General features: G+C 34.2%; 1 protein-coding gene across 1 annotated transcript in view; it reads left to right on the plus strand.

Moving 5' to 3' along the window:
- The window catches only part of ADAMTS17 (ADAM metallopeptidase with thrombospondin type 1 motif 17), a 451,660-nt gene that overhangs the window by 173,985 nt on the left and 256,388 nt on the right, over nucleotides 1–21,287 (plus strand). The window contains 1 exon segment of the mRNA XM_074295031.1: nucleotides 17,966–18,071. Coding sequence (XP_074151132.1) covers nucleotides 17,966–18,071 — 106 coding nt within the window.

A 21,287-nucleotide genomic window follows, 5' to 3' on the forward strand; every position in this document is an offset into this window, starting at 1 on the left:
GTATACTATATACATACTTGCACACATATTAATGAAAACTTATTTCAAGAAGAGAGTTAGAAGGAATTCAACATTGCAAGCACCAAGTAAAATTATTTAAAATGAAACTGACTATATTTCAACTGAGAAGAATTAATGTATTGTAGATGTGGGAGTTAGTCAGCCCAGTGACTTATTATAATAAAGATAAGATCATTACCAAATTAGAAAAAAATAAATATGAGGATATATAACCAAAAAAAAAAACACACAAAAAAAAAACAACAACCCTATAACAAAGGATTATTTCAACAAGCCCTTGACATTGGAAAAGAAGGAATAAATAGAGGAATAGAAGGAATAGTTGAATATTCCATTGACACACACATTCTTCCCTAAAGAGGGTTTAATTAGTAAAATAATCACTACCATGAGAAACATAAAGGAACCTAGGAAACTTTCTTGGTCAACAAATACTTGATTTTCTTGTTGGCTACACAGACAAAGCAGTTTAGAATATAAACTCATTTGCAAAGTTTTTGTTGTTGTTGTTGTTGTTGTTGTTGTTTGTTTGGTCTTGTTTTTTTCCTGAGGCTGGGATTAAGTAAGTGACTTGCCCAGGGGCACACAGCTAGGAAGTGTTAAGTATCTGAGATCAGATTTGAACTCTGGCCCTCCTGAATTCAAGGCTGGTGCTCTATCCACTGCGCCACCTAGCTGCCCCTTGCAGTGTTTTTTTTTTTTTTTTTTTTTTAAAGGTTACAGTGGAAGATTTTTAGAAGTTTACAGTATATGAGACATAACTGAGTTCACAAAGAGCTAGATGTGGGTCTCAGTTAAACCATAGCATTCTGAGATCATTTAAGGATGAAGATGAAAGGATGATAAACAGATAAATTTTTAAAAATGTATCACATATAATGTACCACAATAAACTATTTATTTATTCAAATATCTTATTGATCAGTGACAATGAAGTAATAACAATATATTTTAATCCCGTTCTTTAAATACCATGGTCATAAATATTTGTTAAATTGAATGTGTTAGTAGTTATTGATATCTATGTACTTAATAGCTTTTTTTTTTTCAACAAACATTTATGCCCATAAAATTTAAGGTACTTTTTTTTTTAAACTTTCACTTTTTTGATCTGATTTTTCTTATGCAAAATGACAAATATGGAATATATTTAGAAGAAGTGTGCATTTTTAACTTATATTGAATTGTTTGATGTCTATAGAAGGGGGCTGGGAAGAGGAAGGGAAAAAAAAGTTGGAACACAAGTTTTTGCAAATGTGAAAGAGTTAAAAACTGAGTGAATGTAATTGGGAAAATAAAAAGCTGTTAAAAATGAAAAATAAAAAGGGGGCACCTTGGTGGCACAGTGGATAGAGTACCAGTCCTGAAGTCAGGAGGACCTGAGTTCAAATTTAGTCTCAGATACTTAATACTTCCTAGCTGTGTGACCCTGGGCATGTATCTTAACCCCAATTGCCTCAGCAAATAAATAAATAAACAAACAAACAAATAAATACATACATACATACATACACATACGTACACAAAATAAGGGATAGTGATAGTTCTGGAGATACAAATGCAAAAATGAAACTGTCATTGCCCTTAAGGAGCTTCCTTTAAAGGCCAATGGAGATGATAATGATAATAATAATGATGATGATAAACACTTATATAGTACTTACTATGCTAAATACTGTGCTAAGACTTTACAGTTATTTTATTCTTCCAAAAAACCCTAAGAAATAGGTGCTATTATTATTCCTATTTTACAGATGAGGAAACTGAGACAGAGATTAAGTGACTTGCCCAGGATCACAAAGCTAGCAAGTATTTGAGAGCAGATTTGAACTCATCTTTCTTCCTTTAAGAATTTCCAGCACTATATCCACTGGGAATGCAAAAGTAAAGAATTTGAGAAATACATGTTGTTTTTTTTTTTTAAATGACAAATTATTGAAATAATTTTCAAGATTTTAACAAAGTTCTCCACCTTTTAAACTATAAAATGTGATACCCCCATTTGTAAGTATAATGGAAACAATATGGCATTGATGTGAAAATGAGTTTTCGTCTCACAGCTGATTTGGATTCCTCCTAATCATTGGATATAGTTTATTGGCTCATCTATGTGAGCTATTTTTCACTTGTCAGAAGACCTGAAATAAGAATACAGTGTGTACAACTATGTACTTCACTGTGCCAAATTGCAATAAATTTGCTTTCAAATGCTTTTACAGATTTTTTCTAATATACCTATATCATACAATTAAAATTTAAACATACAAAGACTCTATAAAGATCTCACACATGTTAAATCATTTATTCATATATATTTTTCTATAACTATAATGTTGGAATAAATACATTAAAGATTACATCTCCTTAATTTGTAGTATATCATTACTGTGACAATTATGTGATATCATATAAGTACCTAATTCATTCAGTAGGAGAAATTTAATAGTTCTTTTAGTGACATAGCCAGCAAAGGTCTCATTAATTGGCAGCAAGGCCAACAGCTGCAAACTGTTTACATGTGACAACTTTTTGGACAAATCAGAGTTTATACAGTTGTGTGTAGTTTTCTCCTTAAGTCAAGATAGCATCATATGACCAACTCCCCGTTCAGAAATTGCTTGCATTAACCCTGCAGTTTTCTTAAGGAATGGAAAAAAACATTTTTCCCCCCTACAGAACTGTCTCTATTTAAATACCCATAGTTCCTTGAAATGCTCAAAAGAATAGAACTGGGGGTGGGGGTATAACTTTCTTGATTAATATATAAAATCTGTCAGATTTCAGAAAAATTATCTTAGTCTCTTCATTATTATCACAATCACCTAAAAATTTGGAGAAAAAAAAATCTTCCTGATCTAATAACCAGAACACCCAGAAATTAGAGACTTTCAAGTTGAGGTACAAATTCATGAGGTGATAGCTAAGAAGTGAAGTAGTGAGTTTCTTATTGACATCATTGGAGTTATTATTCATGATTTAAGTATAACTTTTTTTGCCTTTAAAAACATTAATTTTAGTAATGCAGATAAATCAAGAGATACTGTATTATCCAGAACTTTAACAGCCTCATCTATTTCTTTCTTGTTGTGTCTTTTTGATGAGCAAATCTTTGAATTTCATAGGAACATGGTACATAATTATTCAAATAGGTTAAGAAAACATATGCTATACAAATAGTGATGTTGAATAAATGAATATCAGTGTTAGCCCTATAAGTTTGCCCATTTCGATTTTTGTCAATAATTTCCTATTTGATCTTGACAAAAATCAATTAATCTTAGTCTTGAAGTTCATTCATTCTTATTTCTTATGTGCTGAAAAAACTTATCATCAGCTATGAGAGATCGGAATAGGGACTAGGCTTGTGATTCCACTGTTAAAGGTAATTCTCATGTGTTGGAAACTATCAATGTATATCAAAATTTTCTTTATTTCTTAAAGAAAACAACAAAGAGCACAGAGAGGTTAAATAAAGACTTTGGGAAATATGTATGCTTTTTTTTAATGCCAAATCACAGAAACAATTTTCAAAAATTTAATAACGTTTTCTACTATCTAAATTCTGCAGTTGTGGGTATGATGGAAACAATATGTAAATGAAATTTAGATGAAAATGAGTTTTCTTTTCATAATGATTTGAATTTCCCATATTCTTTGGATATAGTTTAATAGCTCACCTGTGTGAGCTATTTTTATAGCTATGCCTCTTAAAGTTGAGACTTGAACTTGGGAGGCTAGTAATAAAAAGGCTGTATACCTTCAAAGAGCACAAACAATTCTGAGGAAAAATAACACATGAACGCAGAAGTAAAGAACTATACAGTTATAATACTGTTGTCAATAAAAGCAAATTAATATAGTAGTAACTTAATGTGATCTTGCTGGGATATTAAGGGAGGATAGCAAGGAAAATGGAGAATAAGTTGAGCAAATGTCCCCAATCAAGAGAAATTGCCCACCAATCTCTCATAAAGGCTTATTGGAAAAATGACAAACCAGTTGTTCTTATATTTTCCTGCTTAGTGACATCACTTTTAACATCTAACCCTACTACCCAGACTGTGATCATGAGACTTCAAGGTAACTAGAAGTGATTTCTCATCAGAAAAAATGTTGAAGATATGGTGTAGAGTTACTGTGAAATTGGGAAAAAGAGCCAAAATAAAGGGAGACAGGGATATGGAGTTGAGGAAAATAACAGTCAAAAATACAAAGGTTAAATTGATGGCCAAAGCAAACAAGTTAACGGAGAAAGAAAATCCTTAATTGTAATGCTCTGTCCTCCATATAGTAAATCCCCAAATATGCATCTGCTTATGTTGCAGTATGGTCATCAGAATTTTGTGGGTTAATAAATGCCATTATTCATTCGAATTTTTTTTTCTTTCCAGTGCTAACCTTCCTTTGTATATACAAAGGTTTGTAAAATTTTTGGAACTCTTTAGAGATAATTAATTGCTATTCAATTACATAACCTCTTTGTTCCAAGTATCTGCTTAAACACATGGAACTAATGTCATCATTATAAAATCAATATGGTTTTGGATGCACAGAATTTTAAGTTATGGGAGGATAAAAATATACTGAAGGCAGGGACTAAGTCTTTGTGAAGATAATCTTAGTTTACTTATTACAACTTTGGTTTCACATCTTGAATGTAAATATTAACAGAATATGGGGGTAAGAAGTTCATTAGAAGGGAGAAAAATCATGAAAACAGGTTTCTAACCCTCCCTTTTAAAAACCAGATTCAAGAATTTTGTGATATCTCTGGCCTTCACATTCAGGACAGGAACAATTCCAAACAAATGCCTTTTCCTGCATACAGCAATTTGATATATCCTCAATTCTTCTAGGAAACCTTCCATATACCACTGTTTCTTCATATGAAACATTAAATAATTGTGAGATTTGTTTTCCTTAGGAAGCTTTATAGTTCACTGTTTATTCGCTACAAGCTTTTCATTTTATGACAAACTGGACTTTTTTCCAACCTCACTTTTTTTACCCATTTAAGCATTTCCAGTAGCTATTACTCATAAACTTGTACATTTGTGCCTCGATAATCAGAGAGGTAGTTTCTTTGATGCTTTTTTTTTTTTTTGTCCTACTTTTATGGTGGGGCTGCTCATGATTTACTATAATCATTAAAAGCAGTTAGACCTTAATCCACCTCTGTGTGGGAGCATTTCTTGTAAATAAACTGATCCTTTGTCTTCCAGAAGAAAAAACAAAAAACAAAAAACAAACAAAAAAAAAAACTACACCTTGAAAAAATTAAAATGCAATTATTGGGAACCTCTCTGCTTCACTTTTTCCCTGGCATTGTATAACACACTAATTAGGGTAGAAATTCAATACTCCACAATTAGTGGGCTGTGTGTGACTAAGGACATTCTGTTTTGTAAGCACATTGGAAGTGTTTATGTGGCATTTAAGGTCTGCTAGTTCAGCATTAGCATATTCACTGAACTTTGGTTAGCATATTCAATACACATAGCTTTTTTGAGTCCTCAGTTTCCCACATTCAAATGGTAATTAAAAGGCTATTTCTCCAGCCAGTAATGGGATTTCTAACTGCTCCCAATTTTTGCATCTATATACAGCCATGTGTTGGGCAAGTAGAGTACTAAAGTATGTGTGTGCATACCATCAGAGCTATGTAGATAAATTCCACCTAGTCAGTACTAGTCTTTTAACAGTGACCTAGAAAGTGTTTTTAAACAAAACCAGATTAATGACCTTGAAAGCATTGAAATGCCAGATCCAGTACTTTGTCAATTTTTTTTTTTTTTACTTCTAATATTCTACATTGTTGGACTATGATGTCCAAGTGCAAAAAAACCATCTTGAGACCAAATAACTAAAAAAAATGCTTCAACTGTGGCCAAGCATATTGCATGTTTCCAAATATAAATAGACACATGCTCTCATGCTTAGCCCTTATGTGCCAAGTATCACTTGAGTCAGTCTCAGAAAAGAATCTCACCATAAAGTTATGATGAAATGGAGTAAGTGATCATATGTGAGTTGGTAAAGTGAGTCCTTGTTTAGAAAAGACCACATGAAAGACTGGTACTGGGCTAATGGAAATGACAGAGAGGAAGGATGAAACTATTTTAATAATGGAAAGAAAAGGAAGATTAGGGTTGATTTAATGGAAATAACCAGTTTTCTGATAATGAATACACTGCTATCATCAGTGGAAGTCAGCATAGTGTAGTAGATACTGGTGATCAGCCCTATAATAATGAGGTCACATCTTGTCAAGACCTGAATTTCCTCATCTCTTAAATGGAGATGATATTAGCTGCATTATCTACCTCAGTGGGCTGCTGGGAAGGGAAATATCTTATAAATCTTAAAATTCTGTATAACTGGGAATTTGTGTTTCAGTTGTGCTCTCCATGTCCCTATTTGGAGTTTTCTTGGAAAAACACCATGCTTTGTCATTTCCTTCTCCAGCTCATTTTACATCTGAAGAATTAAGTCAAACAGAGTTAAGGGAGTTGTGCCTAAGGTCATTAGCTAGTAAGTGTTGGAGACTGAACTTGAACTCATGAAGATGAGTCTTTCAGGTTGTAAGCCCAGTGCTCCATCTGTTGTGAAATTGCAATTCAAAAGCAGAAAGGATGGTTTGGATGTGTTTCTATGCCTGAATAACTCAATCAATTCTCCTCTTATCTCTAATATAAAGGCAACATGATTCTTCAAACTAGTTTCAATTCCTTTTATAAACACTAGTTTTCTCTTTCCCATTATGACTTTCTCTATTGCAGTATCACTACACTGCAGGTCAGCATAAGAAATTAACTGGGAATTTGGGGTGAGATTTGTGTAATCTGCAGATACTATGTGAAGACTAGTTACACAACATAAAAAAATTTTAAGACACTCAAGAATAACTAAAGTTTTATTGAGAGAGAGAGAATTGTACCCACATTTTACAATAAGGTAATGTAAATACTCCATAAAAGAAAATAGAAAAAAAAATCAGACTTCTCTAGTATAAAGGGAAAGCCAAATAATTTTACATGGACTTTCCAGATTGCAGGATACTACACCCCAAACTCCTTCATTGTAGAAGGAATAGTTGTCATCAAATATCAGATAGGTCAATATACTGGAAACTCAGATTACAAAGTTCTAAAAATGAGCATGTTCTGAAGGAATTTACATTTTTTTTAACAGGCTATACAAAAATAAGTATAATCCACTGGTAGATACAGGGTGTTTCAAAAGTCTTGGTGTAGAATAATGTACCAAAACTTCAACATGCAATAAAAATTTTGGGATATCTATGTAAAAAGGATGACATGTATTTATAGGAAGCCTACTATATGCCAGGCACTGTACTAAGCATTTTACAAATATTAGCTCATTTGATCCTCATTAAAAACCCTATAGATTAGGTACCATTATTATTCCTATTAAGGGAAGTAGTAGCTTTCCTCTGGGGTAGATCTGAACTCAGGCCTTCCTGCCGGCTAGCTTGCTATTGTAGGGTTGTCCTGAAGATTAATAAGGAGTTTATTAAATGAATTAAAGGAAGTTAAGTTGACTTATCCAGACTCATAGAAGTAGGAAGCATTTGAGGCTAAATTTGAACTCAGGTTTTTCTAACTCCAGGCTTAGCACTCCCTGAGCCAACCCACTAATTGCCTTATCCTTGATGTTATGGACAAGAGAGAGATCAAACTGGAACATGTTAGGAAAATTCAAAGAGGGAGTTTGCATTATCAGTTGGAGGGAAGGAGAATCAGGAAAAGTTAATAGAAGTGGGACCTAAAGAGAGCCTTTAAAAATTATGCTAAGGAGAAAAAAGTATGGGTATGGGAGATAGCACAATTAGGAGAGAAAACATATCAGTGTAGGGGAATAATTGGCAAGCCAGATTGGATAGAATGCTGAGACTAAGAAAGTAAGTCACAGAAAATAGCCTAAATTCAAGTTAGAATCCAATTGTTGAAGTCTTTAATAATGATGAGGATAATGGTAATTGCATTTTAAGGTTTTTGAAATATGTACACACACATATATGTGAAATTACACACACACACACATATATATAAATTTTACTTGGTCTTCATAAGAATCCTATGAAATAGATGATATCACTATTTTACAGATGAGGAAAGGAAGGTGAAAGAAGGTATTATGGCATGCTCAGTGACACATTGTTGATGGGATCTCAGCTCAGTTCTCCCTGACCTCAGGTCTGGTAATTTACATACTACACTTTGTATTTTTAATGCCAGCCTAAGGAATTAATAGCAGCAGCTAGGTGGCACAGTGGAGAGTGTAATGGGACCGGAGTCAACAAAACCTGAGTTCAAACCTGGCCTCAGACAACTTAATAGTCATGTGATCCCAGGCAAGTCATGTCACCCTGTTTGCCTCAGTTTCCTCATCTGTAAAATGAGCTGGAGAGGAAATATCAAACCATTCTAGTATCTTTGCCAAGAAAACCCCAAGAGGGGATCATGAAGAGTCAGACAAGACTGAAATGTCTAAACAATGGAACTCATATTTGGTCATGGGGAACACTGAACTTTGAATAGGGACATGATGGACTTGCAGGTCTGGAAACTAATCAGAACCATATGCATTTTTTTTTTTACTAGCATGCATTATACTAGGATAAGGAAGAGAATCTGTTCTAAGGAGCTTGCCAGGAGTGGTCCCTGACAAGAAGATGGACCAGTACAATATATTGTGCTAGACTGGAAATCAGCAGAGACCAGGATTAAAATCCTGCTAAAATACACTTATAGCTATGTAACCATGGGCAAACCATGAAAATTGCTCTCAGCCCCAGTTTCCTCATCTATTAAATGAGAGTAATCATTCCAAAAGCATCATTGAATAATAATAATAATAATAACTAACATTTGTATAGAACTTACTCTGTGCCAGGCTCTGTTTATATCCTTTGCAGTCAATACCTACATTTGATCCACACAACAATCCTGGGGACTGTTATCCCTGGTTATTTTGTTTTGTTTTGAGTTAAGGAACTTGTCCAGAATCACACAACTAATATGTATCTGGGGTAGATTTGAACTTGGGCCTTCCTGCCTGCTATCCTTTGCCCTACAAAGCTGCTCTTTATAAGGTTGTCCTGAGGATCCCATGAATTAGTTAATAGAAAATGTTTTGTGAACATTACATTCTTTATACATCCTACTTGTCATTATTATAACCCAGTAGGGATTCACAAGGGCCTGAACTAGAGCTGTGAATTGAATGAATGGGATTGAGTTGGGAGAGATCATGGAGGTAGACTTAACAGGACTTGGCAACTGATTGAAAATTGAAGCTGAGGAAGAGAGAAGAGTCTGCTAGAGTCTGGGGATGCCTTGGTTGAAAGTAGGAACAGCTGTGCCCCAGAGGCTGTGCAGCTGCTTATGATTTTGTGGGCCGATTTAAGAGGCTTCAGGGTGTACCCATAACACTGGTGTTAGGTGTTAGGGGAGAAACTTGGCTTGGGGGTATGGAAGGAGGTTTGAGCATATGGCTTGGGTTTTTTTTTTCATTCCCTTCTTATTTTATTTACATCCCTGTCATTTCCCCATCTCCTTCTCTTCCAATTCCCCCCAGAAAACCCACAGAGATGCAAATTGCCCCAGGGAAAGACTGCTAGCTTTTGGAGTTACAGGCCCTGGACTTAAATCCTGCTTCTATCACTATCTCTGTGACCTTGAACCTCAATATCTCCACCGAAGATATGAGAGGAACTAGATTATATGTTATCGAAGGTCCTTTCCAGCTTTAGACCCATCATCCCATGATTCCTCCCTTGTAACAAAAACAGACAGAAGACAGAAACCACAAGGGAGATATTTAAATTTGAAAAAATCAACAGGTAAAAGTAAAGCAGAATATAGCCACACAATGACCTTATGTGTCAATGAATACTGCATTTCTACACTTATAATCCTCTCCTCAAAAGGACTCTGGTATTCACATTGGTTATTATATCAAACTAAATTCTGATTTTTCATTGATTCTTTATAGTATTGTGATTCATTTATATACTGTTCTCTTGGTTCTCCTTATTATGTCCTTACAAATGTATATCAATTCATACAAATTTTCAATCTCTTATTTCTTATATTTATAATTTCTTTTATCACAATATTAATCCATTATATTAGTTGCTCATAATTTATTCAACTATTTTACAAGCAGAGATCATCTCTCCCATTTCTAACTTGGGGATTTGTTTGGGTTTGGGGTTATTGTTTTGCTAGCATAAGAAATAACACTACAAATATATTAGTCTATAGGGGAACTATTTCTCTGTTTTTGACCTCCTTGGGGATATAAGGCCTAATAATTTCCACTGGATCAAAAGGCATGAATAAATTAATTTTCTAGAAAACTTCCAAATATTTCTCATAAAAGATGGACCAATTCATGAGTTCTACCACTAATGTATTATCTTGCGCCTATTTTCTTTGTCTAATATTGACTGTCACTAGTTTCTATCATCTTTGGCAATTTAGTGGGCAAAAAAAGAAACATCATTGTTATTTTAATTTACACAACTTATTAATTATTATTAAAGAAGTTAACTGCAGAATTCAGTGAAGATACACTATTTCTATCATTCATAGCCTGTTTATGAGAATCAGTGAGTATGAAGGAATTTGAGATGCTTAGTCCTGCTTATTTATGCCAAGTAACACGCTTTAAGGTTGCTAAAAAGCCATTAGACCATGGCCTGATCAAAGTTTTAGGACTTAGTAAAAGTATGAGTATGTGCACTAGAGTATTGTTTTGTATTCTAGATCCTGGTACCTCCCACAAAGACCAATATATGGATCCTGGGAAGCTACAATGAGCGACTTATATTGAGTAGGATATCTGAATATCAAGTTATTTAACTTGCTGTAGACTCCACCAGGGAAGAGGAGATTTCTAGAAGTGAGGTTGGATAGAAATAAAGGGACCAAGAACTTAGTGTATGAATTTCTTAATAAAAATAATGATGATTTAAGGTCTTCGATCTGGGTGGTCCTGAAAGTGGCAGGGCCATCAAAAGAATTAGGGCATTTGAAAGGAGGAGAAGGTTTAAGGAAAAAGATGAATATTTCAGTTTTTAACATGTTAAAAGTTGAAAAAAATTAACTTTACAAGTACAGAATGGGAAAAGCAGGGAGAAACCGTATCTGTTTAAAATATCTGGGATTTAGACTCTAAACTTTAGAGAGCTGTAAGTTTAATGAGTTAGCTGAATAACACAGTAACCAAAATAAAAATGTAATGGGCATCTTAAAAATCTTCATTTAAAGAAGAATATGAATTGAATGTAGGACATGATATTCCTGCTAGCCTCAAGTGATACTGTATCTGGAGTATTATGTTCAATTTTGGGTGACACATTGTAGAAGAGATGTTAATAATCTAGACAGTGGTCAAACATTTTTACAGTTAAAGGTTCTGATAAAGGCCTCATCTCCAAATTATACAGAGAATTGACTGTAATTTATAAGAAATCAAGCCATTCTCCAATTGATAAATGGTCAAAGGATATGAACAGACAATTTTCAGATGATGAAATTAAAACTATTTCCACTCATATGAAAGAGTGTTCCAAATCACTATTGATCAGAGAAATGCAAATTAAGACAACTCTGAGATACCACTACACACCTGTCAGATTGGCTAGAATGACAGGGAAAAATAATGATGAATGTTGGAGGGGATGTGGGAAAACTGGGACACTAATACGTTGTTGGTGGAGTTGTGAAAGAATCCAGCCATTCTGGAGAGCAATTTGTAACTATGCCCCAAAAGTTATCAAAATGTGCGTACCCTTTGATCCAGCAGTGCTACTACTGGGCTTATATCCCAAGGAAATACTAAAGAAGGGAAAAGGGCCCTGTATGTGCCAAAATGTTTGTGGCAGCCCTTTTTGTATGGATGCCTGTTAGTGCTAATGAGATAATGAGATATTAGGTTCTTACTAAGTGCTAAGTCGGTACTTAACAATTCTCTAGTTCCAGCCTTTACTGGGAGTTTAACCCTTTTGAAATCCTGGGGAGGAGCTTGTGTGCTTAGGAGGAGCAAGTCATTGGTTGAAGTAATTTTTCCCAGAAGCCCTTGAATTATCCCATGCCCATTCTCATCTTACAGATTTGATATAAAGAAAATAAAAATATATGCAGTAATGCTTAAAAATTCTAAGGTGCTATAAAAAATAAGTACAATTAAAATGGTTTGTCCTCTCGTTTATTTTTTCCCCACAGCTGAGAAGCACTGTATAAGATTTTATAGTAGAGTCAAAAAATGTTAAACAAATTTAGTGAACTATCTCCTACTATCTATCTATATCTGTTTATAGATGTGGGCAAGTATATGCATGTGTATATACATACATTCATAAATATACAATCATGTAATAAGTTTTTACAGAAGTGTGTGTGTGTATGTGTGAGTGGGCGCGCACGTTAATGGTTACAAGGATAATAGGTATTTGATGGGATTTCAACAACAAATTTTCATTCCAAGTCTAACATTTTTCCATTGATAGTAACCTTGGTAGAAATATTATTCACTGGGAAGATAAAAGAGGGCGGCCCTTGAGAGAAAGAGAGTCTCTTGTCTGGGCCAGACTTGAGGTGGCTCTCCAGAGGAAGAAGACTCTCTACTCTGGACCAGAGTTGGCGGCAACTATCTGGAGACAAGGGCTCTCTACAGGAAGAAGAATCTGTCCGAGAGATTTGAGTTGACACAGCAGATCTCCTCTCAGAGAATGGGCATGGGATAACGCAAGGGCTTCTGGGAAAAATTACTTCAACCAATGAACTTGCTCTTCCTAAGCATGTAAGCTCCTCCCCAGGATTTTGAAGGGGTTAAACTCCCAGTAAAGGCTGGAACCAGAGAATTGTTAAGTACTGACTTAGCACTTAGTAAAAACCTAATATCTCATTATCTCATTAGCACTTAGTAAGAACCTAAAAGATGCCCATCAATTGGAAAATGGTTGGGTAAATTATGGTATATGAATATTATGGAATATTATTGTTCTGTAAGAAATGACCAACAGGAGGAATACAGAGAGGCTTGGAGAGACTTACATCAACTGATGCTGAGTGAAATGAGCAGAACTAGGGGATCAGTATACACTTCAACAATGATACTGTATGAGGATGTATTCTGATGGAAGTGGATATCTTCAACATAGAGAAGAACTAATCCAATTCCAATTGATCAATGATGGACAGAATCAGCTATACCCAGAAAAGGAACACTGGGACATGAGTGTAAACTGTTAGCATTTTTTTTTGTTTTTCTCCCCAGATTATTTTTACCTTCCAAATACAATTCTTCCTTTGCAACAATAACAACAAAATTCAGTTCTGCACATATATATTGTACCTAGGATATGCTATAACATATTTAATATATATGGGAATGCCTGCCATCTAGGGGAGGGGGTGGAGGGAAGGAGGAGAAAAATTCAGAACAGAAGGGAATACAACGGATAATGTTGTAAAAAATTACCTATGCATATGTACTATCAAATAAAAGTTATAATTATAAAATTAACAAAAATAAATAAATAAACATATCATTTTTAAAAAGAAAAAAAAATCTAGACAGTGGTCCTTAAACTTTTTAAATAAGGAGCCAGTTCACTGTCCCTCAGACTGTGGGAGGGCCGGACTATAGTAAAAACAAAAGCTCATACTCAGTCTCTGTCCCTCAGCCTATTTACCATAACTTGGCGGGCCCGCATAAATGTCCTCAGGGGGCCGCATCGGGCATGCGAGCTGTAATTTGAGAACCCCTGATCCAATACATATCTAGAGGAATATGTCATATAACCATGACTTATCAAGACTTGTTGAAAATACTAGAGATGTCTAATCTAGAGAAGAGGATTCTTCAATGAGAAAGCTGATAGTTATCTTCAAGTATGTGAAAAAGTGCTTATATTTGTTCTGCTTGGGCTCAGAAAGCAAAAGTGGGTGCTCTGAGTAGAGAAGTAAAATTTAGCTTAATGGAAAGATAAACTTCCCAACTACTAAAACTGTTCTTGAGGGAATTTTTTTTAAAAGTGTGTGTGTGTGTGTGTGTGTGTGTGTGTATGTGTGTATGCATAGCAACATTTTGTGAGATTAAGAAAATTTTTAAAAGGTAAAAATTTACTTAATGCCAAAATGTAAGACATTGTTTTTACTTAAGAAACTGAAGCTTAACCAAACTTAAGTGTGATAAGGACATGATCTTGGAGAGCTTGGCTAAAGACTTCCATAGTGTTCTCAACAGACTGTCATCAGTCAATTCTGAAGCCACTGACTGTGTACCTCACATTGAAATTAATCACTCCATGACTGAAGTTCCAAGTAAAGAAAAGTTTTGAATGCCATTGGGCTATTTTTGTGTGACAAAGCACCTGGTCCTGATTCTATTCCAGCTGAGATTTACAAGGTGGGCATCCATTGCTCATTCAAAAGCTGACCAAAATTTTTCACATTATTATAGTAGGAGGAGGTTATGTTTAAGGATGTCTGCATTGTCCATCTCCATAGAAATAAAAGAAACAGACTGTTTTGCGACAATCAGAGAGAGGTTTCTTTCTTAGTCATTGCTGGCAATATTCTTGACAGTCTTCCTTAATAGGTTGATCCTACACCTGGGAGAAGTCTCATCTACCTGAGAACTAGTATAGCTTCAAAGGGGGTCAAGGAAGAGTTGATAACAGTGTTTGCTGCCTGATAACTCCAGGAGAAAGGAGCAAAACAGAACTCTGTATATAACATTTATACATTTGCCCAAAGTTTTTGTGGGTTTATGGAAAATCATGTCAAAACGTGGTTGCCCAGAGAAGTTTATCAGTATAATATGTCAGTTTCAGGATGTTATGCTTGTCTGGACAGAAGAAAACTTTCCTAGTCACCAATGGAGTGAAACAAAACTGTGCTTGTTCCAATGCTTTTGAGTGTGATGTTTTCAGCCATGTTGTCAAATATCTTCAGTAAGGACACACAAGGCATCAGTCAGCTATCACACTGATAGTAAATTATTCAACTTGAAAAGGCTACAAACCAAAACTAAAGAAGAGGAAGTATTGGAGCATGATAATTGATCAATTCTTTACTGCTTGTGTTAATTTTGGTCTAACAGTTAACACCAAGAAAACACAGGTATTCCATCATCCAACAACACACCATCCATATGTGGAACCATCAGTTACAGCAAATGTAGAAGTTTTGATTTTGTGGATAATTTCACTTTCCTTGGCAGTATATTTTCTGGGGATGTTCACATTGATAATGATGTTGATACATGTATTGTCAGAAGGCTCCAAGAGGCTCCAAAGAGAAGAGGTGACCCCGCTACTCTGAAGATCTTTGGAGAAAATCTTCAACCTTGATTCAAATGAGGGACACTGCCCCCAATTTTTTTTTAATGAATTTAAGCCTTTTTGGGGGGGAAATGATTGGGGTTGAGGTCCCTTTAAGAAAGCTTCCCCTCCATGGCTGATCTTTGATTTACAAATCCTGGTCAGTGGGTTTTCCCCATCCCCCACTGGATCTGAGCTAACTTGGATTTTCCCAACCCCCACAGTTTAAACCCATTGAATTCTATTCAATGCTGACCCTGGCTGAAAGCCCACCCAGAGCTTGGGACTCCACCAACCTTCAAGATCACCAAGAGCTTATAAAAAGGTCAACTTTTGGAGTCCACATTTGCAGAAGTCCTAAGTATGACATCCTTATGTTGCTCATATCAAGGGTTTCTGCCCACAGGACCTAATCCGGTGCCCTTTTATCTCTACTCTCAACTTTACTAACTAAATCTTACTTCCAAATCCCTACAATAAGCCCTTTTTATCAATCTAGGTTTTCGGGCCTGTAAATTCATTTACAGGCGACTCTGTGCTGTAAAGTCCAGGTTAGCTCCCTCTGAAGGGCTCAGAATCAGCCAGAGTCAGGATAAGGAAAAGTCCTTGCCCCACATTGGGCGCCAAAATGGAATGTTCTGTTGTCTCTCAATTATAATCCTTCTCTGGGAAGAGGTTTCTTTTCTGTAAATCCTTTTCTCTGTGAGCAGGTTTCTTGGGAGGCTTCTGGATCCTCCAGCCAGAGTGAAGGGAGAATCTCAAATCCACTTCTTCCTTAATTCTGTCTCCTTTTATCCTCCCAGAGAATGGGCTTGTGGGTATTCCAAAGGTGTAAACTCCTTTAAAGGTGTAAACTAAAGGTGTGAACCCTGAGCTAGAGAATTGTTAAGTTCTGACAGCACCTAGTAAGAACCTTATACTGCACCATCAAGTTACTATCTTTGTGCTGATCCAAAAGGGGTTCCCCCTTCCCTAACTCTCATCAAAAGGAAAGTGTGGAAGAAGAAAGGTATAAAATTGACTAGCAAACTGAAGGCCTACATATCTATTGTGTTGACTTTATTTTTGTATGCCTGTGAAACCTGAACAGTATACCAGCACCATGGCAGGAAATTGAATCACTTCCATTTGAATTCTTAGGAAGATAAGAAGATCACCTGGAAGTATGATACTACTCACTGAAATCTTTTTTCAAATTAAATTGCCAAACATTCATACTCTACTATAGAGAACACAACCCAATAGGTGGGCCACATTGTGCAAATGTCAAATGTGCATTTGCCAAAAAAACTATTTTATGGAGGACTCACTCAGGGCAAGTACTCACAAAGTGGTCAGAAAACAGAAATGCAAGAACACTTTCAAGCTCTTTCTTAAGAACTTTTGAAGTGATTGAATAAAATAGGAAACACTGGCACAAGATAAGCCAGTATAGAATGAGAAGGTGCTATAATCCATGAACAAAGCAGAATTAAATTAGTTCAGCAGAAATGCAAGATACACAAAGTTAGAGAAACTACCACAAATGTTCATATTGATTATTTGTGTCCAATCCATGGCAGAGCATTCCAAGCTCATATTGGTTGAATGAGCCACAGTTGGACATACTAACTTGATTCTAACATACTGATATTATTTTGGTCTTCTTCAAGAACAAAGGACTACAACCAACAAGCCAAGACACACACACAAACATGCATATATGTATATATGTGTATTTGTGTATATATGTATATATATATAAACGTATATATGTATATATTTATAATAAAGCGATAATTAAACTTATGGCAGATGATGAAATTGCCAAACAAGAGGAGAAAAGAGAATGAACTATACTAGAATGAAAATTGCTTACACCCATGATTATTAGGAGGAAAAGATTGAATCTGTAAAGGAAATTAAGGTGACAAATTTTCCCTTAGAACCCAGAATTCTATCACTGTACTTTTTAACTTTGAAATGAACTAATCTGTCTTTTCCTTTTGACTTTTTCTCATTCTTAAAAGAATGATGCAGATTCTTTCATCTACCACTTTGGGAAAGTTCTAATTGTTATGAAGTTTTTCCCTACATAGAATTTAAATTGGTCTCTTTGCAACTTCTGCTCTGAGGTGTTGATTCTGCCATCTTGGGTCAAGGTAGAATAAATCTAATTCCTCCTCTTTGTTATAACTTTTCAAATTTTTGAAAGCAGGACCTTCTTTTCTTTCAACTATCATATTTCAAGTTACCGAAGTTTCCAGGCATTCTTTTCCCTCTTTTTCCCCTTACTATCCTCTAGGAATATACTTCCATGGCCTACATCATCATCTATGGTTTTAAACACTAGAAATGATAGGTATCTACTCCATTCTTTAGCATGATACAAACATAAATTCAAAATAAACATATGTTGAGCTATTTTTTTTGTTTACCATAATTCAACTGTATTGTAAACATTTATTCAGTTTTTTTGGTAACCTTAATTACATGTACAGTTATTGATTTCATTGTCTTTTAGACAATTTTCACTGCAATTATGGGAGGAAGTATCTTACAAATTCTGAAGTGCATGTGCTCTCAATGTTTTTTTGTTCCCTTTAGGTATTGCTTATTTGGGAGGTGTATGCAGTGCTAAGAGGAAATGTGTGCTTGCAGAAGACAATGGTCTCAATCTGGCATTTACAATTGCTCATGAGCTGGGCCACAAGTAAGCATTATATTCTTAATTCTGCCTCACAAAATGCTTTTATAAATATGATTCATTTACTTTGATATAAGTGGTTAAAATCAAATTTGCATTTTAAAATAACATTATTCTAAAATTCTATCTTTTTCACATAGGATCAATTTTGAGAATGTATTTCATGTACACTACTCTCAAATGAAAAACTGGCAACAATTTAGTAGTAAAAAAGTGAGAAGTTCTAACCAATGAACAGTTTTATCCTGTTTTTGATTTCATGGTCTCTTACTTATTTTTAAAACTAAATAGCAAAAGAAAATAGATATTTCTTTGGCTTAGCCTACTGATAACATCTTATGTAATAAAACAATCTTTTGCCATATAAATGAATGATTCTTATGACTTATATTTCATGGAATAATTCTCTTTACTTCTAGCAGTTTTATTTTCTAAATTATTTCTACTAAAACCCAAATTTCTGAGTATAAACTCTAAATTCTAGTTTCTCAGAAAATGCTCTGGTTTTAAATGAATACTTATTTTCCACCTCCCAATACCCAATGGAAACCTTTCCTTTTAATTCATAAATTCACAGAATATTCTAATTGGAAATGTTCTTACAGCATATAGAGTACAACCCTCATTTTACTAGTAATAAAATTATGGTCCAGAAAGATTAAATAATTTACATAATGCTCAATAATTCTTGCATGATGGGAAACAAGGTTTTTTTTTAAGTAATCTGAAAAGTTTATGTTTTTCCTAAAATTATCTGCTTTGTCTATTAATTATACAAGAGAATGTATATAAATATTACAAAAGAAACAATTGTGGTTTGAGTGCTTAATACTTTACACTGTATTTAGAAATATTTTTTTCCTAGATTGGAAAAAGTTTAGTGAAATGGAAATATAGTTCTAGAGAAATTAGTATTTTAAGATAAAGACTCAAGTGACCCATATATTAAGGCATTTGGGTCCAGTTTCCTGCCATGGAAAAGCTGTATGTTAAAACAAAAAGGATAATTGTTTCATTTTCAAATTTATTTATTCCATTTTTATTGTTTTCATTTAAGAAAGGGGATTTTGGTATTAGATATTTCTATATTTATTAAACGATATCAACAAAAGGTAAATGATAGATGCCATCATCTGATAATAAATGCATTTTTTAAAAATTTAAAAAAGTACATTGCACCTTATAAGTAGTTCCCTTAGCAACTTGATGAACAAATGACTATAATTAGTATTATTTTGCTTGAGCAATATTTTTTCTATATCAGTGATATTTAGATTACATGCTTACTTTGGTCCTTGTATGGGTCCATTGTTCATTAGCATAGGGAAGCCTTCCACCTGTGCAGATCATTCACTAACTTTCTTCCTTTGTCAATCTCATGGCTCCTGACTTTCAGACTTTTTTCTTTCCCATACCTCCCCCATTGCTTTTTAGCTTCTTTTTATGTGTTGTATTCTTCCATTTGAATGTAAGCTCCATCAAAGTCGGGACTGTCTTTCTTCTGATTGTATTTGTATTACCAGTGCTTAGTATAGTATTTGATACAAGACTCAGTCAATATATATTGTCTTAACTTAACAGACTACATATCTTCCTATACTTTTGTCTGCAATACAGGATTTATATTTAATCGTGCTTATGTTTAATGTTCTGGCTACCATTATAAAACTGGCTTCTAATTTTGAGAACTGAAGAAATTCTGAATAGTTTTTCACACTTATGAAAGCAGTGTCCAAAAAGCTTTGAGCTAAATTTGTCATATATGAATTCCATCTAATTTTGGATTAGTTTGGATATCAATTTAAAGTTGAATTACTAAGTAGTGGTCTGAATTTCTATGTTTTATAACCTCATGTAGTATACATTTATGTACATAAACACTCTAAACATAAAACCTTTGTTCTTTTTACTTTAAACATCTAAGTATGACAGTTTCTCCCATTACTCATCTTATTCTTATAAATGTACAATTAGCCCAAGAAATCTGAAAGCTAATTTCAGTCATATTGTGATGTTACTCTTCAGCTAAAATCTTGGAACTCTTATAGCTTATTGTTTATAAACCTATCGTGTTCAACATACAATAACAAAAAGCTTTTTTATTAAAATTTGTAAGTTGTGTGTGTATTTTTAACTTATCATACTGATTGAAGTCCTCTTAAAAGAATCTATTGCCTAAGAATTATTTGATTTTGTAAGAAAAAGATACTTAAGGTTTCATTTTTAAGAGTAAAACAATAAACTCTTCATCTATAGGAATTTTCCAATTATACTGTGTACAGTCTAATCAAACCAAATAAAAAAAAATTGTGTTATTTTATCATTTAAACCATATGGTCCCTGCTGTACATATATGAAACTTGAAAGTGGATTTACCATCCAAAAAAGGATGGGCCTTGATGAATCTTCTCTCCAGGTAGATCTCTTCCACTACTGACATTTCTTAATGGGTAATTTAATTCCCCATCAATAATTTTCTCTAGGGTGAGCACATTTCAATAATTTTGATGAATGTATAAGTAATTCTTTTTCAAAATAGTATTTAGAGACTACTGTTGAACACATAATTCCTCCAGGTGGTCCATTGTTCAGTATTTTCATGTGTATTACAGGACAATATAATTCACACAATATTTTTTTTGTCATTTCTTGCATGAATGCCTGCAAATAATAGTTAGGAAAGAAACACCATTTCATTGATCTCTGATTTAAAATAGCATTGATTTCCCTATTCATTCTGGTAAGTTTTGTTTCACCTTTTTTTTTTTTAATATGAAAAATGGAAATAGAAGTAACATAAGTAGCTATTCATTGAGGATATCTTTTTTTTTTCTTGTCAAATCAGTTTAATGAACAGATAAATTTAGGAACAACTGGTGTGAATAACTTCTGACTCTTCCTGACCTCCTTCTTTCACTTCAACAGAAGAGGGAGAGGGAATGACACTAAAATTGGATTAACATTAACAAAAGGATATTTTCTTTACCAGAGTGCATCCTTTTCATATTGAGATAGCATTGGACATCTGCTCTAAGTCTTTCAGAGTATTTCCTTCAACTCAGAATTCTCGGAGAATAAGAATAAAACAAAATCATTCAAGTGGATTTCGGTTAGGGTCTTCGGAGCCATTAGGAATCATGATCACATTAAATGAAGCTGAAAGGAAGAGAAGACCAATATAAATTTTCACTGATAGCAGCACATACACATTTACATTTTGGA

The sequence above is a fragment of the Sminthopsis crassicaudata genome, chromosome 2 (assembly GCF_048593235.1).
Source record: "Sminthopsis crassicaudata isolate SCR6 chromosome 2, ASM4859323v1, whole genome shotgun sequence".
Classification (NCBI taxonomy): domain Eukaryota; kingdom Metazoa; phylum Chordata; class Mammalia; order Dasyuromorphia; family Dasyuridae; genus Sminthopsis; species Sminthopsis crassicaudata.